This window comes from Danio rerio, chromosome 22 (genome assembly GCF_052040795.2).
Source record: "Danio rerio strain M-AB ecotype USA chromosome 22, GRCz13ab, whole genome shotgun sequence".
In the NCBI taxonomy this organism is placed as follows: domain Eukaryota; kingdom Metazoa; phylum Chordata; class Actinopteri; order Cypriniformes; family Danionidae; genus Danio; species Danio rerio.
In genome coordinates, this window is record NC_141042.1 from 8,037,713 (window position 1) to 8,059,798 (window position 22,086).

At 36.2% G+C, this 22,086-nt stretch overlaps 1 protein-coding gene across 3 annotated transcripts; it reads right to left on the reverse strand.

Moving 5' to 3' along the window:
* Positions 1-1,725: 1,725 nt before the first annotated feature.
* Positions 1,726-20,792, reverse strand: LOC147838378 (uncharacterized). Of its 3 annotated transcripts, none has more exons than XM_087303435.1 (8): positions 20,668-20,792; positions 15,304-15,606; positions 13,572-13,916; positions 12,371-12,490; positions 7,947-8,264; positions 7,552-7,866; positions 5,506-5,799; positions 1,726-4,433 (listed from the first exon to the last, which is right to left on the reverse strand). In XM_087303435.1, exons 1-8 carry the CDS (start codon positions 20,711-20,713, stop codon positions 4,381-4,383), a joined length of 1,794 nt encoding a protein of 597 aa, XP_087159561.1. In that variant the 5' UTR covers positions 20,714-20,792; the 3' UTR covers positions 1,726-4,380. The 3 variants fall into 3 exon arrangements, with proteins under 3 accessions (XP_087159561.1, XP_087159560.1, XP_087159562.1); XM_087303434.1 differs by having other exon boundaries at positions 12,371-12,505; XM_087303436.1 differs by lacking the exon at positions 1,726-4,433 and having other exon boundaries at positions 5,498-5,799; positions 12,371-12,505.
* Between the last annotated feature and the right edge of the window lie 1,294 nt (positions 20,793-22,086).

Genomic DNA, 22,086 nt, shown 5'->3' on the forward strand with positions numbered 1-22,086 from the left:
CCAGTTTGTTGCTCACTTGATGTATTAATCTATGCATTTTCTATGATAGACCATTTTTATTAACCATTTCTGATATAACTCAAGACTCTTCTCCCATTAAGCATTGTAATCTATGTATCTTTTCACTTTCAAAGCAATGTTTAGAATTCAGTAAAGTTTGGATGAAACAGAACCTGAAAATTTATTAACCTGAAACCTTTTTATCCTGCTATTCCTAAACAATTAGAATAGTATATGAACATCATTAAGCAAAGCACTAATAAAAAATCCATTAAAACTGTTCTTTTTACTTGAAACCTTCAAGATTGTGTAATTCCACAAGACCCTTACTCTTTCTTAGTATGTATGCTTATACATGAATTTGTTTGTCTTATTTATATTTTGTTTGTTTTTTTGTACACCCCTGACCTTTCACCTTTTCTTTTCTTTATTTCTTCTTTGTATTTTTATTGTTCTTAAGCATTGATTTAAAAAGTGCTATTCAAATAAACTGTTAGAAAATTTTTTTTTCATCTCTTTCATCTCTTTTAATCAAACAATTGTAAGGGAAGTAGATAAATGCTGGTACAAAGTTAAATTCAGCTCTGCAGAAACTTCCTGTCTGAAGAAAGGTGTTAAAATGAACACAGAGCACAAGAAGTTGTATGCTTTTATTGTTGTGCAGAGAATTCGTAGAAAAAGAGGACTTATGTCTGGGGTGCGGCCAATGGAGGACTGACCAATGATTGACAAATGACGAATTTCACTAAACTCCACCTGTTAATATCAGCTGCCTATATAAGTTGATGTCAGGAAAAATAAGTCGTTGCGCACATCCTTAATGTAACTTGCATTGCATTGACGAAAGCATAATTCTGTGAATTGAATTATTCATCAGTATCCAATAAATAGTTACGATTTTTGACATTGAAGAAAAACCTCTACTGACCTTTTTTCTTGAACACGCATGGAATTGATAAAATATTCCAACAAAACTTAAACTGAAAATCTAGGCTTTTTTTTTTTTTGTTACAATGTATTCTTTAAAAGTTATTAAATGCATTTAGATTTTCAATTACCCAGCTACTTCTGAAGTTTTTTTAAAAAATCAGATCCGGGCAAATAAATAAATAGCCAACATTTCATAAAGATTTACCAACAACAACAACAATAACAATAGTACAGCACGACAATAACACTAATACACTTTAACTTATTTATTGTAAAAATTTCTAATTAAGTTTAATTCTGTAATACAAAGCACCATGGAGTACAGTACAGAGTTTATATTTAATAATAATAATAATAATAATAATAATACATTTGATTTGAAATGCGATTTTCTCAAGCTCAATGCCCACACAAGGCAACAAAAACAATAAGTATGATGAAAGTATAATAATAAGATAATAAGAGATCATACATTAAAAACACCACTAAAGAGGTGAGTCTCAAAATGTCTCTATGTCTATGTCTAATGTTAATGGGTAAGGCACTCCATAATTTCGGCGCACGGTACAAAAAAGCCCTACCAAGCATAATGTTAAATCTGCAGCATGGAACAGGGTAAGACTCGAAGCAAAGTGAAGATGGCAAGCAGGAGTAGAGTCATAGAGCTAGCCTATAGACTGCTTTATAAGTTAAAATCAGAGTCTAAAAATCAATACGTGACCTAACCAGTAGCAAATGAAGCTGCTGGAGAACAGGTGTGATGTGATGGAGAAAGTATGTATAAGTCAGAGCGTGTTTATTTATTTCCTTTATTTAGCCAGGAGATCACATTTAGACAGTACTGTCTCTTCTTCCAGTGAGACCTGGTCAAGATGGCAGGCAGCACATAAAGTTTCATATAAAAATCAACAAACAATACCACAAAATTACAAGATCACAATTCTTAAAAACATCAGCTCATAAAAAACAATTGCAGGTGTCCTATAAAATGTTGTATAAAAGATGTTTAAAAGTACTCAGAGTCAGAAGAGTGTCAAGATTGAGCTGATTTTGCAGGTCATTCCAAGCCCTGGGAGTGTAAACGGAAAAACCACGTTTGCCAAGTTCTGATAGTACCCTTGGAACTATCAGACGAATACATGAACCAGATCTAGTGTGTTGGTTGTTGGTGTGAAATGTTAATAAATTAAAAATATAGGATGGTAATTTACCTAAAAGAGCCTTTAAAATAAATAAGTACAGATGTAATTTTCTCCTTTGATATAGAGATAACCAGTCTAAGGAATCATACAAAATACAGTGATGCGTCCTTGAGTCTGCACCTGTGCAGAGATTTGACCCACCTGATTTTCTGCGGATTTCTGCGGAATTATTTTGGGAGTATCAGGACTAAAAACTTTATATATTAAATAAAATATAGTTGCTTTTTAACATTTATTTAATGTTTACAATGCCAATTCATCTAGATCCACTTATTTGGTAATTAAAGCAAGTCTATTATATAATATCTACTAAAAGACAGAAAATATTAATTTACAAACTGTATTGTAAACGAATCATATGAATATTTTCATTCATTTCATTCAAAGTTATCGGTGAAAACGGGAGATGGAAGTGTCCTAGTTTGGGGGATTTTTTTTCCAGCATGAAATAATTTCCTTTATATTTCTTGGCACTGGGCACATCAAACTAATGTTTAATATGTTAAATATAATATAAAAGAACACTGGACAACAAATAAACTCACTTTTATGAACACTAGAGTCAGGCCCACTTCTCCTACTACTTCTACCTGCCTAACTATAAAGAAAAGAACTGGAAAAAATATTTACACAAAAGTAAGAGTGTGACATCTAACAACTAATGCTTCTCACTATGTATATACACAGTGCAATATTTACAAAATTGACAAACAAACAAACCAAAATTGAAATACAGTAACAAGGCAGGGAAGAACACGGATGGGTAAACAACAAACAAATGTCAAGATTTTCACAAACACCAAAACGGTTAAACACAATTAAAAATAACACATAGATACTTTATAGTTTTTTATCACACCAAACGCAAAAAACATCCTGCAAACCAACTTGCTCTCCCGCCCCACGCCCTCTTTCCCTTTTTTTTTTTTTTTAAAAGACGCCCTGCCAATGTTCCGTGACTTCAGCCAATAAAAGGGCACGTTGTCTGTGAAATTAGGGCAGGGCCTGTGCAGATGAAAATAAATCAATCAATTAACTTTTGTTTACATAGCACCTTACTACAACCAAAGTTGGACAAGGTGCTTTACACAAGTAAAAGCAAATTATACCACACAACAAAAATGGAGACAATGCAAATAACCAACATTCAAGAGTTCACACTTAGCTGATAATTGATTATAAAGCTTGTTTGGCATGCTGTCCCAGGAGAGAGCCCTGAGCTCATAAGATCCTCCAGCCCGGAGCTCTTTCATTTGTAAGGCGAGAGGGGAGTTTGAGCTCAGGTAGATCTCGAGAACTCCTCTGCTGTAGTAGCTAATGAACAAATAGCGATTACTCTTAAGAGATGACTACTTACTAGAAGCATGTCTATGGTGCGCCGATTTGGATTAATCAATTAACTTAAGTAGCATGTTTTTTGACAGTGGGAGGAAACCAGGAAATCCGGGGGAAACTCATGTGAACACGGGGAGAACATGTAAACTCCGCACAGAAAAGTCAGCTGGCTTGGTAAGGACTAGAACCAGTGATGTTCTTGCTGTGAGGCAACAGTGCTAAACACTGGGCCACCCATCTAGAAAAGGAGGAGGAGTAGTAGGTGGAAGGGGGGATTCTTCAAAACGAAGATGACTGTATGGAACTTAGGGTATTTATACTGGCTTAGGAATCGTCTGATTGGGGAATCATACATTGAATAATGCGTGACTGGCCGCAAGCAATCATAAGCATGTGATCCTTTTGAAATTAGTTTATATATAAACTTCACTTAAAACATAAAAAAATGTCAGTGCTGTTCATTAAAAGACGATTTAAACAACTGGGTCTTAAGCTTGGCTATAAAAGTGGCAGGTCAGTGATTTTATGAATCTCAGCAGGAAGGGTATTCCAGAGTTTAGGACCTACCACTGCAAAAGAGCGATCACCCCACTGCTTGTATCTTGACCGAGGGACTTCAAGCAGAAGTTGGAAAAGAGACGAAAAGAGAGGGAGAGAGAGACAAACACATACCTGGTTTCCCCCACAGTCCAAAGAAATGTGTTGTAGTGTGAACTGGGTAAGCTTAATTGTTTGAAGTGTATGTGTATATGCCCTGGTTCTCCAGATTGGGGGTTGAGATTTGGGCTAATAACCCACCTCATAAAAACTAGATGTTACGAAACACCAATATGGTGCAGCTAAATATCAACTTCCGTACATATGGCCCAGGAAGTAAGTAATGATGTGACAGTGTCACTAAACACTGTGGCTGTTAATTTTTCAAGGGCATCGACTCCATCTCAACCACTACATTTTCTTTTCTCTCTGTAAGAAAACAAAGAAACACAATTAAAAAGACATGTCATAGCTATATGCTATATTTAGTGTTAATGTGCAAGAGATAAGGATTAAAGTCAAGCATTCTATCACATCAATAGCATTCATGTACTTTTTGCAATATTTCATCCGGAATGTTTTGCATAAAACTAAAGCGCACAGTTCTGTACCCCTAAATGGATATTATGAATGTATAATAATATTGAGAATATATCCTATCAGACCGTCTCTCTGCAAAATTAAGATATAATACAGTGGACTCCTACTCATGACGACCAAACTAGCCCATACTTAATTTTTACTGGGTAAATGATGATTCAAGAAGGCTACAGTGAGCTTGAGTCAGATTTCATTATCATGGCTACAGTACAGTGTACTCTCTCATGAGAAAACTTAAATATGTTATGTATTAGTAAAAAAAGTGACTATTTAAATGTGTACAAAAAGGTATTATTTTTTAAACGTGTGCCCCCAAATCCCACTCTAACCTACATAGCACTGGAGGATGAGCAAATCATACTAAAATGTGAATGAAGCACCTCTCATATGAACTTTCAATTGTTTTTGCACTACTTGATTTGTCCAGAAGGTGCCAGCAACCAAATACAATGAACCAATCGTGATAAAGTAGTTTAAACAGAGTGAAAACAAGTGTAAATGAGTGAATATAAAATGTTAGCACTCAAAACATTTCCAGAGAATGTAATGCCACTATAATGAGGAATCTTTATAGTGCTGTTCATACATTAAGCCTCCAGTGCGTACAAATGCTAACCGAGTATACTTTGAAAAGATTTACACCTGACCCTGTGTGTACATTAAGATTTGAAAAACAACAACAAAAGTAAACAACTTTTGAGCCAATCACTGCAAATATGGCAACCAAGTGAACAGACTTTGTTAAAAGTGACTTTACTTGGAATTTAACTATGAACTTCAAGCTTTATAATAATAATGAAAATGTTACAAACTTCAGCTTTTAAACAAAAGTATTTCAGTGCATTAATTTAATCCGTCAAAAAAAAAAAAAAAAAAAAAAAAACATCAGTAAGTTACTCACCATGTATTGCAACTCTGAATCTCTTGTGTTTGGTCTCTCGGATGCTGATGACCAGTAGTTTATAAACTCCAGAGTGTTCGGTTGTGCTGTTTGTGATGATCAGAGATCCTGTTTGATCCAGAGTGATGTTCCCTACAGCGTCATCTTGTGTACAGAAACCTTGTGCATTCATCTCTCCTTTTGCAATGAGGCGGTCTTCAGGTCCAAACATCCACATTATCAGATCGCCGACTTGCATTTCAGTTTCCGGGGCTAGCGTGATCGAATCTCCAACTTCCCCTGATATGGTCTTGTCTTTAATTTTGTCCCAATTAACAAAAAACAAAGGATAAAAATGGAAATGTTACAACAGGTGGTCACAATATGGAAACATCAAAACTAAAAATCTGTTAGGAAATGGTGTGGTTTCATTCATTGGATCACACGTCAACTTTAGTTTTGGTGTTTCTCTTGTTAAAAGTGGACAATCTTATAATATTTTAGACAATGCACTAGGGCTGTACAATTAATCAAAGGCAACTTTAATGCTCATTTTGACAGTGAAGCTGTGAAGCTTTGAAGTAGCTCAGCAAGCATTTTTTTGTTTTTAAAAGAAGTCTAATAGACATCTTAACATAAATGGCTTGGCTAAAGCAAGGCTAAATTTGGGCTGTCAATCAACTAGTCATTAAATAATATAACTAGACAGGCTTCATGTCATTCATTTGTGTGTATTTAGACATCTCAAGTCTCCCGGAAGTTCCAGGAGATTATTAGATTAGATTATTAATTACGTTGAAACAATAAAAGCAGTTTATTTAGTGGTGGGCATAGCAATCACATTTTTTTTTTGTATTGTTCTGGAAAAGCTTCAGCAAAGAAAGTTGCATAAATTGAGAAATTATTACCCCAAGCTGTAAATTTGACGTTTTGAAGGGATTTAGTGAAGTGGTAAGTGTTCCTAACTAGCACGCAAAAACAATGGGTTCAAATCCAGGCAGCTAGAGGTGTTAGTTTTTAAATGCTCTGTTCTTGTAGCGTGTTTTGTTTTAACATTGGTCTGATATCAGAATTAACACTTTGTGAATATATATGCCTTGTTTGGTCATATTTTTTTTTCTACATTATTAAAATAACCTTGTTTAAAACTATTGATTCTTTAGCGAAATAGTTGAGTCGAATAAATGAATCGAGTTGGGTTTGGATCTTTTGTTTCATCACATCAACGCCGATATGGTACATCACTAAATATGTAATTCCAGTTCCAGTTCCAATTTAAAATGTGCACGCGCTTCTCTCCACACACTAGCAGAGGCGCAGGGAATCACGGGACTGATCATGATGCAAAGATGACGATCACTGACAGATGGAGATTTGGCTGCAGGGAATAAAGAGTTAAAGTTCATTTTCACAACAACACCACAGTATAGCCAACCGTGTGCCGTGTTTGTTCCTGTAAGTTTTCTGAATATTGATTATTCTGATTTTTTTGCCGTTTGCTATTGAAGGAGCAGCAGAGACTATGGGACTTTGTCAGATTTTGACAGGGACTTTGTCAGTAACTTTTACAGTTTAAATGGACCAGTTTTTTCTTCCTCCAGACATGTAAGTGTCATTAAAATTGTCGCCTCGTTTTGTGTAGTTAAAAACCACGTTAAAAATTTGACCTGTGCTTCTTCCTTTACTGATCGCATTTCTGTCCAAATTAAATGAGTTTTTCATTAAAACAAGCTAAATAATCGGGCAATGGGATAAGCTAAATAATCGTATGTCAAAATAAAAAAAACAAGATTATTTTGCTTACCCCATTGGCAGATTGACACATCTAGCCAACAAGTGATGTGGCTGTCACATGACTGCAACAGGGTCAGACAAGAGATATCAGTATGGTGTGAAAAAAAGCTGAAAAATGCTTCAACATATCATTTTGATGCCCTTGGTCTCTTGACTAGATTCCAAATTGAGATGTTGGGAAAAATCTATTGTGGCCATGTTAAGTATGTATACCTGTGTTAATCTATTAGCAATCTGTGTTTAGCACTGAAATCAAAAAGACACATTACTCACCATGAACAACAACCATGAATCTCCTGCATGTGATGTTTTTGCCGCTGGTGATTTCCAGTGTATAAATGTCTGAATGTGCTCGGCTGATGTTCCCGATGGTCAGATCTCCAGTTCGCTGGTTTATCTGCAGTCGGTCTCTGAATCTCCCATCTGGACCATCATATAATTTGTGGTGATTGGTGGCTCCGCTAAGCTCAGCAATGAAAATGTATGTATCGCTAAACTTCCACAGTATCCGAGCATCATTCTTCAGCTCAGTGACACCAGTTTGCAAGGTGGCAGAATCTCCAACTGTATAGTTCAGCGTATTTACAGCTAGAGAAACATAGAAGAAATGTGTTCATGTGTGCATATAAACTAGATCAGGGAAATCATGACTCTCTGAAGCTACTTACGCCAAACAAGAATGTTGAATTTCTTGTACGAAACCTTATTGCTGCTATTTATCTGTAGCTCATAGACTCCAGAGCTGCTGCTTTTGGTGTTTGTGATGGTGAGATCTCCTGTTTTATCATTCAGATGCAGTCTGCCTTTAAATGCCTCGCTTTCAGGATAGTAGGGGGTCTGTTTCCTCTGATCTTCTGTTCCATTAATCTTAGCTATTAGAGCATTTTTAGGTTCAAGCTTCCATAATATTAGATCTTCTTTCAGTAGTTTGGTAAGACCGGTGTGAAGATAAACAGACTCTCCTTCCGTGAATTTTAATGTGCCCACTTAATTTGATAAAACACAAAAGACAATAATTATAATATTGCAGGTTAAGCAGTAAGATTCTCCAAAGTAAAAAAAATTACTAACCATTAAGTTACTAGAACCTCAGGTGTGTGTGTTTTTTTTACTAACAATTCAATGGACCAGAGTCAATTATCCAACTTATACTATGGTTCACATCAAATCCACTGTTCAGATGTTGCATTTCAGACATTTATCAAGTTTTTGTCCTCAAACTGCTCCAGTGTATAGTTGTAATTTTTGGCTGTTTTAGCTGTGAAATCATTCAGCGTAGTGTTATGGAGCTGTAATGCACTAAAAACCTGCCAGAATGGGGAGAGGGGCGTGTTGCAGGGCGTGTTGTATCTCACTCTGCGCCATTTTTTACCGGTGATAGAGTGAAAACACAAGCTGGTTAGGACAACTCGCTTGTCGTCTGTTCCTCTGGAGTCATACTGTTCTTATCCCCGGTAAGCTCAACCGTGCAGCCGATGCACACTCATGGCAGATCACACCCAGGAGAATAGAGGCTCCATCCCAGGCTGTCTAGCTGTTATGAGTGCGTTTTGGGTACATTGGACACAGCTAGCCCCAGGGCGTGTGTAAATACGGATTTTCTCTTGTGACTCTACTTGCACACATACTGTGTAACATAAGGAGGATGAGGAGCAGGTCTGTTTATTGCGGCTCTCTGGCTCAACCGGACCTGTATTTCAGCTCTCTCCTCGTGACGGCCCCTCCCTGGAATATCCCTTTGAAGAAGCACCTTCTTCTCTGAGACAGGCACCTTCTGACACATGTGCCCAGATCTCTGGAACCTCACATTTGGTCTATAGATGGTGCTAAGGACTTAGGTGACCTACCGGTTTGGGGGTTAACACCTTAACTCAGGCTAGAACACCCTTTACAAGGCATGCCTATGCCCTGAAGTCTATTTGCTGTGTGGTGTACTTCTCTCAGAGAGGTACCCCGGACAAGCTAGATCAGTGTGATACTATCCTCCTTCAGCTGGCTGGAGCTAACGCCTTCCCCTCCGCACTGAGGAGTTGGCGTAGCGATCATCCCCGTTCTGAGGATGCAGGGATGATGGCACTCTGGGAAAGCATCTCCTCATCATCTAATTCCCAGAGAACAAGATGCTGGATATTTAATTCAATCTTGTCCCCCTCTCATACCTACTTGGAGATCTCTCTTAGGCGAGGTCTGCTTAATCGACTCGACTCGGTATCTTTAAGATTTATATCCAGGTAGACAGCTCTGCTGGTCGCGTTGGCATCTGTCAAGACCACTTAGGTGGCCGAGGATTCTACAATGCTTTCTTTTTATAGACTACTACATAGTAAACCTGCACGTGCTGCCCACGGAAGAGGCAGATCCAGCTTCTTTGCTGTGTCCCGTTCAAGCTCTTAGCAGCTCCTTTTCTGTTATGATCAGCAGATGAGAAGTACCGTATCCATATTGAGGTTGGCCCACTGGATGGCGGATTCCATCTCACTCACTTTTCAGTGCCAGGGTGAGCCGTGTCCTCCTGGAGTGAGAGCGCACTCAACAAAGAGTTCACCTCATCTTGAGTGTAAGCACGTGGCACTTCTCTAACAGACATCTGTAGAACTGTGGGCTGGGCAACCCCTAACCGTACGTTCACACCGAAAGCGGCGAGAGCGTCAAAGTAGCCGGAAGTCATTAATTTTCAATGAGAGCCGGCGGCGATAGGCGGCGATAAGCGGCGAGGAGCAGCGCGGCGCGTTTTCGCCGGCTTGAGCGTCGAGGAAAGTTGAAATGAAGTCAACTTTATGGTAATGAGCTATGACGCGGTTCGGCGTCAAGCAATCAGAATGAAGACCTCCATCGCTTGATAGCAGTTTAGAGAACACAGACTTGTGAACTTTGGTTCCGACCACAGTTGTTCCCAAGGGTTTGATTATTGCGGTCGCCGGATTTCCAAATATTTACAATTTTTTCCTACAGGAACATACATTAAATAAGTTACTGGCGAGTTACTGATGTGCATTAATGTTATATAAATTTATCTTAAAAAAGCGGGAATCTCACGCGATGTGACAGTACAAAACAGTATTGCTGCTTCAGGATATTTCAGACATATGGACACATATTGGATAATTAGAGCAAAGCCACAATACACGCTACTTGATCTTCCATTGTTGTATGAATTTGGTAAGAAGTGCGCAACATTTTCACGCTAGAAACATGTTTTATGCAGGAATGTACAGTAACTGATATGCTGCAACGGCTCTTTTAAATATGAGATCAATGTAGCGAGTTTTGACGCTCTCGCCGCAGGAGCTGAAGGCAGAGACCGTTGTCGCCAGGGCGGCCAGAGCGACCTTGGACGCTCTCGCCGCTTTCGGTGTGAACGTACGGTAATACATTTGTAAGAGTCCATAATCTTTGAGTGGAATCGATTTTCCTCATGTGTGCTAGATAATGCCAGTGAATGAGGAAATTCGGTACGGTGTTGAAAGACGCTTGCTGCGCCTTTCTCTCCAACACAGACATGCGGCGTAACCCACGGTGCATGCAACGCGCGTAGCTGTGCATTTATACTTCTGCGCGCTGTCTCTGTTGGTCTGCATTAACACTTCTGAAACGCTAGTTGGCAGTGAGGTGTTAATGTTCTTCTGTGTCGAGTTTCTTCGCTGGTGTTTTGTTTTTTCTGAATGCTTCCTGAATGCACAAGTGGTTCAAACTCGCTCATTTTGAGGCAGGAACTGGCGGACGTGCAACAACTTTAACCATGAGGTAAACATAAAACAAAACTTTCCATCTGGAGCTCCTTCACGGGACTCCACACTTGTGAACAATCACTCCATAGGGCTTGCGCCGCTCGCACGGCTCTCGATCCCGCCCAGACTCGTCAGCGCTACCAAGCCGACCAATCACAGAGCTTGCGCTATGCGTCGTTGTGACGTGTAGTTACATTTTTTTTGAGAGGTGCACGTCAGCGACGCCGACGGCCACGGCGTAGGGCTATGCGTCAACGTAGTATAAATCAGCAGAAGTATAAATCAGCCTTTAGTTCATATGTCTTCTTGCCACAAGGTCTCCCCATTTGGGCAGCAGGTGGCCTCTGCACATACTCCCCATTTGGGACTGGCACGCTTTCCCAATGCATCTTATTTTAAAATTCCTAGAACTTAAATAGGTGTGTTTTTTACGACTCCCCAAAAAAATATAAATAAGCCTTTAGGCGCTTCACAGGTAAATAAGGTAAGTTAGGGCCAGGGGACACGTTGGAGGGCTGCATCTCTGGTGATGACGGTGCGCTCACGCTGGAGCCTGGCAAACCACTCACCAGCAACGTCGCAACCTGGTAAGGTTTAATCACTGTGGCATTTTCCAAACATTTCCCCATAGTGGAAGTTTTTACACATAGCATTGAAATTCTCCTTCCTTAAATGGTTACTACATAACACTCGTTCCCCGAAGTATGTGTATATATATATATATATATATATATATATATATATATATATATATATATATATATATATATATATATATATATATATACACATACATACATACATACATACCATACAGACATATACACACACACACACACACACAAAGTAAAATGTATATATACTATATATACACATTAATGTATATACTATAGTGCTCAGCAGCATAAATGAGTACACCCCCCTTTGAAATACAATATTTTTACCCATTAAAAAAAAAAAAAACATATCAGACTGACTTCTTATTTCTTTTCCCACATATGTAATCCAAAAAGCACATTACATGTAAAAGATTTGAATGTAAATTGTAATGTGAATATAAATGTATCACATAAATGTTTTCCTTAAAAATATCTACTTAAAATATGGGACAAATTATTCACCCAATACATTTAAAAAAGCATTGGTTCATAGATTTTAAAAGTATGATATGTTGTCATGATAACAGTGAAAACCTAATTTTAGTTTATTTGCAGAAATAGCAAAGTAAATAATGAGCTGGTAAAATTATTGCCAATAATGCTGAGAATATGCGAAAGCTAAAAGCACACATTTCTCAAAAAACAGAAAGAGTGAAAAAAAAAATGTTTTAGACTTTCTCTTGCTTGATCAACTGTAATACTTACCCACATGTTCCTGTAGTTCAGAGATCTTGCGGCGGTAATAAAGAACACCCAATCCAGCTACAACTGCAATCACCAACAGCAGAGCAATAATAGCTCCAGCACTAGGAGACACAACTGAACCTGAAATGATAAACCCTACAAACACTATAAACATCAGCATTAATCAACCTAATGAAGACCTTATACTGTAATGATAAAGCCAATATGAACAATTTGATCTACAACAAACTGGTTCTGGTGTGAACATGCCAACAGGACAAGAGCACATATATGCAGAAAATGGCAGAATAAAAACAAAAGAGAAGCCAGTTATAAAGAATTATTTTATCCACACTAATTAAGTAATTATAAATGTATTATAACATATTATAATATCTGATATCGGTCATCAGTGAATATTTTGTATTTGTATTGTCTAATATATAATATATAGTATCAAATGTGGAAATCAACTATAAAAAACACATTTAAGGTGTTTTAGCACACTTTGAGCATTTCAATTTAATGCAACTTCACATTTACTATTACTTTTATTAGTTATTACTCCTCTAGGTTTGAAATATATATTGTACATGTTGACAACCCCATCAATGAACCATTGTCATGACTGAATAATAAAACAATTTGGGACACTGTGGCTATTTATTTATTTGACAGACTTTCTTTAATGGATAATAGTGAACGAAAATAATGCAAAAATAGTTGCCTGTCAGGTCCTGTTAAATTTACTGTCCAATGTCACTTTAACTTATGTTCTTGACCTAATTTAGAACAATATGTTTGTATTATTGTTTTATAATGCTAATGGCTGAACTATCAACTGAAAAAGACATGGATTCAGGAGAGCCAAAATTTTGTAAAAAACAAAACAAAAAAACACAAACACACACGCACGCGCACACACACACACAGGGCTCTATTTTAAAGACCTAAGCACATGGTGTAAAGCTAAGTGATAAATTTAACCAAAGTAAGTTATAGACTTTTCATTATGATCCGAAAGAATTATACCAACTTTTGTAAAATGGGCATCTAAGGTCACTGTTAAGAAATTTGATAACTTGTCTTCATACTCATGTTTGAATGTAGGAGAATAAAAAAAGACAATTTGAGAATCTTGATAAACATGGACCCTGGTCACCTCAGTTATTTACAGATGGCTGATAAACTATCAAGACTTTATAACCCTTGAGTTACTCACCAGTAAAATTAACAGCGAATTTCTTGTATGTTGTCTGTTTGTTGCTGCTGATCCTCACTGTATAATATCCAGCATCTGTGTCTTTCATCTTGTCTAAGGTCAGAAATCCAGTCTGGTCATTCAGCTGCAGTCTGCCTTTGTATCTTTCATCAGCATTATAATATGGTGAACTCTTGGTCTCTTTATCTTCTTTAGCCAGGAGTTTTCCTTCATCTCCAAACCTCCACACAATCAGCTCATCTCCGTGAAATTCAGTAACATCAGTCTCTAGAAAGAGTGGTTCTCCCTTTTTCACTGTCAAGATCTTTATTTCAGCTTTATGAGCTTCAATAACAGATGGAACTTCTGCAAGAGAAACATTCACAGAGGTTAAACATACTGAATAGTACTGGTATATGAACTGCACTACACTGTTATGCTTTATTGTTAATTTTAAACTTGTGTTAATCGCATAAGACACATGCAGATTAATAAAAAGGTTACATTTTTACATGTACATTATCCAGTCTGTCACTTAGCCATATTTCTTATTTTTATTTATGTGTGCATGTATACATTTAATTAAGTATATTAATATGTAATGTCATGTCAGAGTCATTTAAACAATGCATCTAAAATAGATACAATAAAACCAGCAAACAAGCTATATTAAACAAGATTTTGACCTTAACAGATGTTAAAATGTCATTTTGTGGCAAAATTATAATAAATATTACTTTAAATGATTTTTCTTCATAAAACTGCTTACTACATAGATTAAGCAGGACAGTCCAATACAAATTGCTTGATAGAAAGGGGAATATCGCAAAGTATACATTGAGTAGTGTTGGAAATTTGAGAACCCAGTCCAGGAGATTTGTCCTCTGTATTACATGTATTAGGAGGGGACAGAGTATATAGGTGGACACAAAGAGCATGTAAATGAGATAGATAGGTTAAAAAATCTGCCCAGCCACCAACCAGACAATGTTCACCTGTCGAAATCGAATCAACAAAAAGAGTTTCTTTGGCCTGAATGGATTCACAAAGACCAAGGCACAAAGTCGTCGAGACCCTGCCCGTAATCAGGAAGTGCATAAAGACAATAAGTTAAATGTCTCCAACACTTGGCCTGCTATAGTTTTTAATGAAATGAGGTAACTGAAAACCAAAGAATATAACTTTTTAGCTATATAACTAGATTATATAAATGTATATGTCAACAGTAGGTTCTTCAGCTTTTCAGTAAAAATGCACGAGTCACTCTTGTGTGACCAATAAGACATCTGCAAACACCATTTGATAAAATCTAGCTTTAAAGGAGATAAAAAAAAATTGTTGGAAATTTCCAGAGGGATTTCGTGTGGTTTATTATTTGTACATGTATGGTCCATATAACACTTTTCACTGCATTATTGCAGATTTAAAAGACTAATTGCACTTCTTCAACCTACAAAACTAAAAATTATTTATTAGGCAGTTTGGAAGTATTATAATTAATTGGTGGAACGAAAGTAAACAAAATAACTGCTCATCTTGTCTGTGTGTGTATGTGTGTTTCTCTCTAGTACTGCTGTGTAAAAGCAGTATCAGTCTCAGTCATGCTGTTATTCTAGATGAACGTGTGACACCAGTGATGATGAAATCAAACCACTGCCTGATTGTGATTTTGTGAGAATAACACTGCAAGACTGAATATAACTAACATTAACTGATTTTTAGGTTAATTTACTGTAAATTAATAATTACTCACCATTGACTGTAACGTTAAAACTTGCATTATTGGTCCCATTATCGTGGTCAATCTCAAGTGTGTAAAGCCCAGAGTGTTTGGTTCTCATGTTGTTGATAGTCAGAGATCCAGTCAGATCATTTTTCTCCAATCTGCCTTGCAGTATCTCCACATTCCGAATATTTTCAGCAGCGTTGGATCCCTTTTTTTGAAACATCCACTTTATCTGATTTATTCTTTGTATTTGAGTAATATCAGGATTTAAGGTGACAGAATCTCCCTCCATCACTGACTTCACTTTAACTTCATCAGCACTAAACACACCTGCAGAACAAACAGAAATGGTTAATCAGATATTACACTCCACTGCTGGTTATGTTAATAAAAAAAATAACTGATGTAATGTGACAATAGTGTGATTTAGTGTTAAGTGATGTACAAAATCTTCTGATCGCCTTATCGTCCGCATATTGCCATATCACCAAAACATGATACTATCATGTGGGGTCACGGCAGTGTTATTTATTAATTTCTAAATGTATTTAATAATATTTCAACTTTTTCTACTCATGTACTTTATTTGCATTACGTTGTATCTTGGAAGAGGCGAGGCAGTGGAGCAGTAGGTAGTGCTGTCGCCTCACAGCAAGAAGGTCGCTGGGTCACTCAGTTGGCGTTTCTGTGTGGAGTTTGCATGTTCTCCCTGCCTTTGCGTGGGTTTCCTCCGGGTGCTCCGGTTTCCCCCACAGTCCAAACACATGCGGTACAGGTGAATTGGGTAGGCTAAATTGTCCGTAGTGTGTTTGTGTATGTGTGTGTGGATGTTTCCCAGTGATGGGGTGTGGCTGGAAGGGCATCCGCTGCGTAAAAACTTGCTGGATAAGTTGGCGGTTCATTCTGCTGTGGAGATCCGGATTAATAAAGGGACTAAGCCGACAAGAAAATGAATGAATGTATCTTAGAAATTAACTAAAATCTATGCAAATCAATGCACTATTCCGTCTCAATTAGGTGCTGAGACTTCAGTTATTTCAAACAATACAAGATTTGAGGTGACTACAGGAGAGGGCTGTCATTCACAAGTCAGAAAAATTGACAAACAGTTGAGGTCAGAATTATTAGCCCTCCTCAATTTTTTGCCTACATGTAGAGTGTATTTTCCCCCAATTTCTATTTAATAGACAGAAGATTTTTCAACACATTTCTAATCATAATCGTTTTGATAACTCATTCCTAATATTTTACTAGATATTTTTCAAGACAATTTTATTTTATTTTTTTTTATTCTTTTTTAATTATTTATTTATTTATTTTTTAGTGCCATGTCAGCAACCAAGGCTATCTTCATGGCAGGAATCTTTCAACAATAAATATACAATTTAAAAATCAACAAACAAAATAAATCAATTCAAATAAGATTTTTTGTGTTAATACATGATAAAAATTCTAAAATCTTTTCTGGTTTCACTTGGTCAAAAATGTCCTTAAAAGAGTTCATTTCATAAAAAGTGCTTCTGGAATCAGTAAAAGACGGACAGTCCAGTAAAATATGTTTTACAGTAAGAGGAGTTTTGCAGCACAAACGCTAAGTAAGGTTTTCACCTTGGAGCAAAAAACCATGTGTTATTCTCGTATACCCAATACGACATCTGGTAAAAACTACTTGATCAAATCGATTCTTAAAATGTCTTAAAATTCTGTGTGAAACTTCAGGTTGGATTTCATGTAATTTATTGTTTTCTAATGCATCCCATTCCTTTTGCCACTTGTTTAAAATGTAAGCGTTGATAAAAGGTTTAATCTCTGACGGAGGAATTTGGCATTTGTTTACTACTTGCTTCAAAGAAAGAAACTTTTATACTGCTTACAGTGAAATTTAACCCCTTCAGACCCTGCATCCATTACAATGGACATCACATGACATCACGTTTTTCTGAAATATGGCACATAATTCAGGTCTAAAGGGGTTAAAGGCTTAACTAGGTTAATTAGGCAAGTTAGGGTAATTAGTAAAGTCAAATCAATAATTCGTAAATGCTTTTTACAAGTTGCAATCAAAAATTATGATCAGTGGTGCATTGGAGGGTAGTCCATACGCAGGCAACCCGTTAGAACGGGTTTAGGCAGGTGTGGTACTTATTTATCAGGCGGCTTTGAGTATACCCACTTATAAATCCCCTCTGATGCTCATCATTCAGTAGTGTCCTGCAATAGACCAAATCATGATAGTCCACCACATCCAGTCATATGTGAAAAAATGTCACAGTGATGATGATGCAGTCAATACCGGGGTGCCGGCTTGCGTTGAATATATTCGATAATTGCCTCTGAAGCACTTGCGCTTACTCTGTCTCCCACACCCCAGTAATTTGAATCAGTATATAATAAGGAAAACAATACATAAACAATACAATAAATAAAAAGAAGCAGGCTTTAAGATAAGAACATTCTCAAACCAGTGAACCCCTGTAAACTTTTCAGTCCAAGGATCCAGTAAACGAATGCATTCAAATAGTAGACCTAAATTCAAATCATTTATTAGATAATTAATACTATTTTATTGCAACGCCAAAGTAGGCCTGTCTTATTATTATTATTTTCTTATTTGTTGTTGTTGCTGTAATTATTGTAGGCTACATATTTAAATTTTCTATTATTTGATTGATTTGAATAGGCTATATCTATTAGAGCTGTGAACCTTTACTAGTCACACGGTTCGGTTACGATTATCATGCCATCGATTCGGTTCAATTCGATATTTCCGTGCATCACAGTGCATTGACGATGCTTTCCATACACAGTTTTATATTTTCTTCAAAGCAGCAGTTCTTGTATTAAAATGTATGAATATATTTATATTTATATATTATTTGTAAAACAATTTTGTCATTTAATACAAACAGAAAGATATAAAAACTGTAACTTTTAACAAAACGAGCATTTAGCAAATAATATAAACAAATATAAACATCCAGCTCAATTTCTAATCCTCGTCTAGTTCTCTTACACCTCTTTGATTGGTCACACCCTCAACAAAAACGGTTGCTATTGGCTCTTGCGCGCTGCGCTCTTCAGATAAGTGACACTGATAAGCGGTTTTGCCAAATTTTTATGTATTTTAGGTAGAATATATATTACCGGTGTGATTGGATAATAGAGGTTATTCTACAAAATGGATTAAGGAAGCTGCGGCCCGTTTCGAAAATATGGATCAAAAAGAAGCCTTGGCTCGAAAAACACTAAAACCTACTAACACACGGATTTCTTGTATTATTCAATATTCGGCTTTAAGTAATGAGTTTGCAAATATAGTACGAAGACATTGGCATATATTAAATTCAGACCCTGTTATGAGACACTGTTATAAAGATCCTCCACGAATTGTTTTTAAACGAGCTCCTAATGTGCGACAAATGATAGTGAGAGCAGATCAAGGTTCCGATCGGTCGGATAATCCTTTCTCAGTCCCTGAAGGTAACTATAGATGTGGTCAATGCGCACAGTGTAATTTTACAACCAAATGTCAGTTTTTTTGTCATCCACATTCAGGTAAGCAATTAAAGATTAAAGGTGTGATTTCATGTAACACAAAAAATGTGATCTATATGATTAAATGTCCTTGTGGTTTAGCCTATATAGGTAAAACAAGACGGTGTTTAAAAACACGAATTGCTGAACACAGAAGTAAAATACGATTAAATGATCAACGAAATCCTATCGCCGTCCATTTTAATGCATTAAAACATAACCTTGCGACGTTGCGATATATTGGCATTGAACAAGTGAAGGTGCCGAGAAGGGGTGGCGATGTTGACAGACTTTTATTACAGAGGGAAGCGTTTTACATTTACACACTAAACACTTTATCCCCGAGAGGTTTGAATTTGGATTTTGATTTAAAATCCTTTTTGTAAGTGTATTTGCATTCTATATTGTTGTATACTTTTCCCAGATGGGTTGTGGCTGGAAGGGCATCCGCTGCGTAGAGACTTGCTGGATTAGTTGGCGGTTCATTCTGTTGTGGCGACCACAGATTAATAAAGGGACTAAGCTGACAAGAAAATTAATGAATGAATTGTTGTATACTAAATATGTACATAATATTTTTGCCACTAGGTCTACTGGCCTTGTGTTTGATTGATGTGATTTTGTGCAGGTGTGATGCGCTATATCTATTTAGCCTATAGAATACTGTCTCCGAGGAATTCTATAGTGAGAATTTGTATTTGTATTGTATATTATTGTATTGTATATTATTGTATGCAAATGTTCCTGTTTACCGGCTTGTTAGCTGATTGTGATAATTGACTGCAGGTGCTGTGTAGAGCTGTTTGACTGACTATTTCTGGAGGACTTCCATTTGCAACGCTTTACCTGATGAAGACCATGTCGGTCGAAAAGTTGTGATTTTGTAATATTGACATTAAAATTTTTTTTTAGAGCTAAAGTGGCAGTGTGCCGATTTACTTTGAATCTTTTGCTACTAATATTATAATTAAAAATTAATTTCAGTATCATTTCTCCAGTCTTCAGGGTTGATCTTTTCTACAAATTTATTGTATTTAAAACGTTTATATATATATATATATATATATATATATATATATATATATATATATATATATATATATATATAATTTTTATTTTATTATTCTTTTATAAATAAGTCATAGTTTGTTTTATATGTAACGATAAGGCTCAAAGTTTACATCTTTTAATATATACAAACTTATTGCTGTATGGGTAACACTTCACTGTAAGGTTGCATGTATTAGTTAATGTATTTACTAATATGAACAAACAATGAACAATACATTTATTACAGCATTTATTCATCTTTGCTGACGTTAGTAAATAGTGATAAAGTTAATTAACCATGTTAACTCACTGTGCCTTAACTAATGTAAACAAGCACGATTTGGGTTTTAACAATGCACTAGTAAATGTTGAACTATGAATAATTTATGATGGACCAATATTGTTCATACTTTTATATAAACCAATAGCCAATAAAACTTCACTGTAAAGTGTGACAGTTGTATTGTTATATCTGTTATCTTTGTATGTAGTTATAAAGAAGTAACTTAGTTATTGCTACCGTGACACTGACATTGATTGGTCAGTTGATTTCAAATGCTTTAACTTGTTGGATAAATTGAAATCCCAAACAAATAAAGTTGAGTGCTATTTGTGCAAAAACAATGTTTCGTTCATGAGTTTTTGATGAGGTAAATGCGAATCTGCAAATCTGTTGCTAACTTTACAGTTGGATTCAAGGAACTTTTTACAAGAACTAAAATCACTTTATTTTCACAGTCACGTCAGAACCTGCGCTACTCATACACAGTGAAGTGAACCCGAGAGTGCAATGAAAGCTTTACTTACCGCATATAACTAATGCAAACATAACTGTTCTTAAAACATAATCCATATTGCTGTGAATTTCAGTCCTCTTGCTGGTGTTTCGTTTTGCTCCTTCTTCTTCTTCTTCTTCTTCTTCTTTTTCGTTTAATGGCGGGTGGCAAACCAGCTTGAGGTGCATTACCGCCACCTACTGTGTTGGAGTGTGAGACTTCAATGAGTGGAAGGCTTACTACTTATTCTCTATAAAAAAAAAAAATTAAATAAATAAATAAATGAACCTATTTTCAACCCTTTCGTAGTAAATTATAATTAATAAACAATATTCATAATAAAAATCTAAATAAAACTAACTAAATAACCAAAATATAATTCTTTCCGATTAAATCCTGTAAAACAAACCTGTACTCCTCAAGAATTTTAGCAGATAATCATATACCTTAGTTTCTTTCTGAGCATTTTTAAAAATGTTAGTGATTGTAATGTCTGTCATGTCCAAATCTCTTAGTTTTATTTTAAACAGGTCCCTCTCTCTTCTATATTTTGTGCACTTGATTAATACATGTTCTATGGTTTCGATCTGTCCACAATGTCTGCAGCATTCTGTTTCCCTTTTCCCTATCTTATAGTGAACTGTTTAAATTGGAATGACCTATACGAAGTCTGGATATGACTGTGTCTTCCTTCCTGTTACCATATACTTTCCTTTCTTTCCCCACTTTATTTTGTATATTATACAGATGTCTTCCTTTTGATTCTGAATTCGTTTTGCTCCTTCTTCTTCTTCTTCAATTTAATGGCGGTTGACAAACAACAAAATGATGATTTCCGCCACCAACTGGTATGGAGTGTGGATCATTTTGATTTAGCCCTCACCTACCGCTTTCTTTTATTAAATCCTCCCCCATAAATTAGAATTTTTAAGATATTTCAATAAAAAGGTAAAACATTTATTTCCTGAATTATTTTGTAGGATGTCATCTAATTTGAATTGAACTTTTATTTCTTCTAAATTCTTACTAAGTACTCTCCTTTCATCTTCATATTTCTTGCAGTTTAATATCACTTGTTCAACTGTCTCCTCTTGTCCACAAAACTCACATTGTCCTGAGCCATGTTTCCCCATTTTAAAAAGTGTACCATTTAATTTTGTGTGTCCAAATCTCATCCTGGATATTATTATCTCCTCTCTCCTGTTTTTTCCTACACTTCTCATTTCTCCTACTTTCCTTTGAATTTTATAAAACCACCGGCCCTTTTTTTCATTGTCCCATTGACTTTGCCACCTTCCCTTCATTCTTTTCTTAATAATACTCTTGACTTCACTTTTACTTATACTTACATTTAGACTGATATCATTATTTTTGACAGCTTGTTTTGCTTCCTTATCTGCAATTTCATTTCCTTGAACACCAATATGAGCAGGAACCCATAAAAATATTA

What these genes read in the sequence shown, in the direction of transcription:
- LOC147838378 (XM_087303434.1), bottom strand. Translation starts at nt 20,713, where the DNA reads ATGGATTATGTTTTAAGAACAGTTATGTTTGCATTAGTTATATGCG. An exon ending in TGAACTACAGGAACATGTGG is followed by an intron (nt 8,265 to 12,370) that starts GTAAGTATTACA and finishes TATCAAATTAAG; the next exon opens with TGGGCACATTAAAATTCACG. An exon ending in ATTCATGGTTGTTGTTCATG is followed by an intron (nt 5,800 to 7,551) that starts GTGAGTAATGTG and finishes ACAAAATTAAAG; the next exon opens with ACAAGACCATATCAGGGGAA.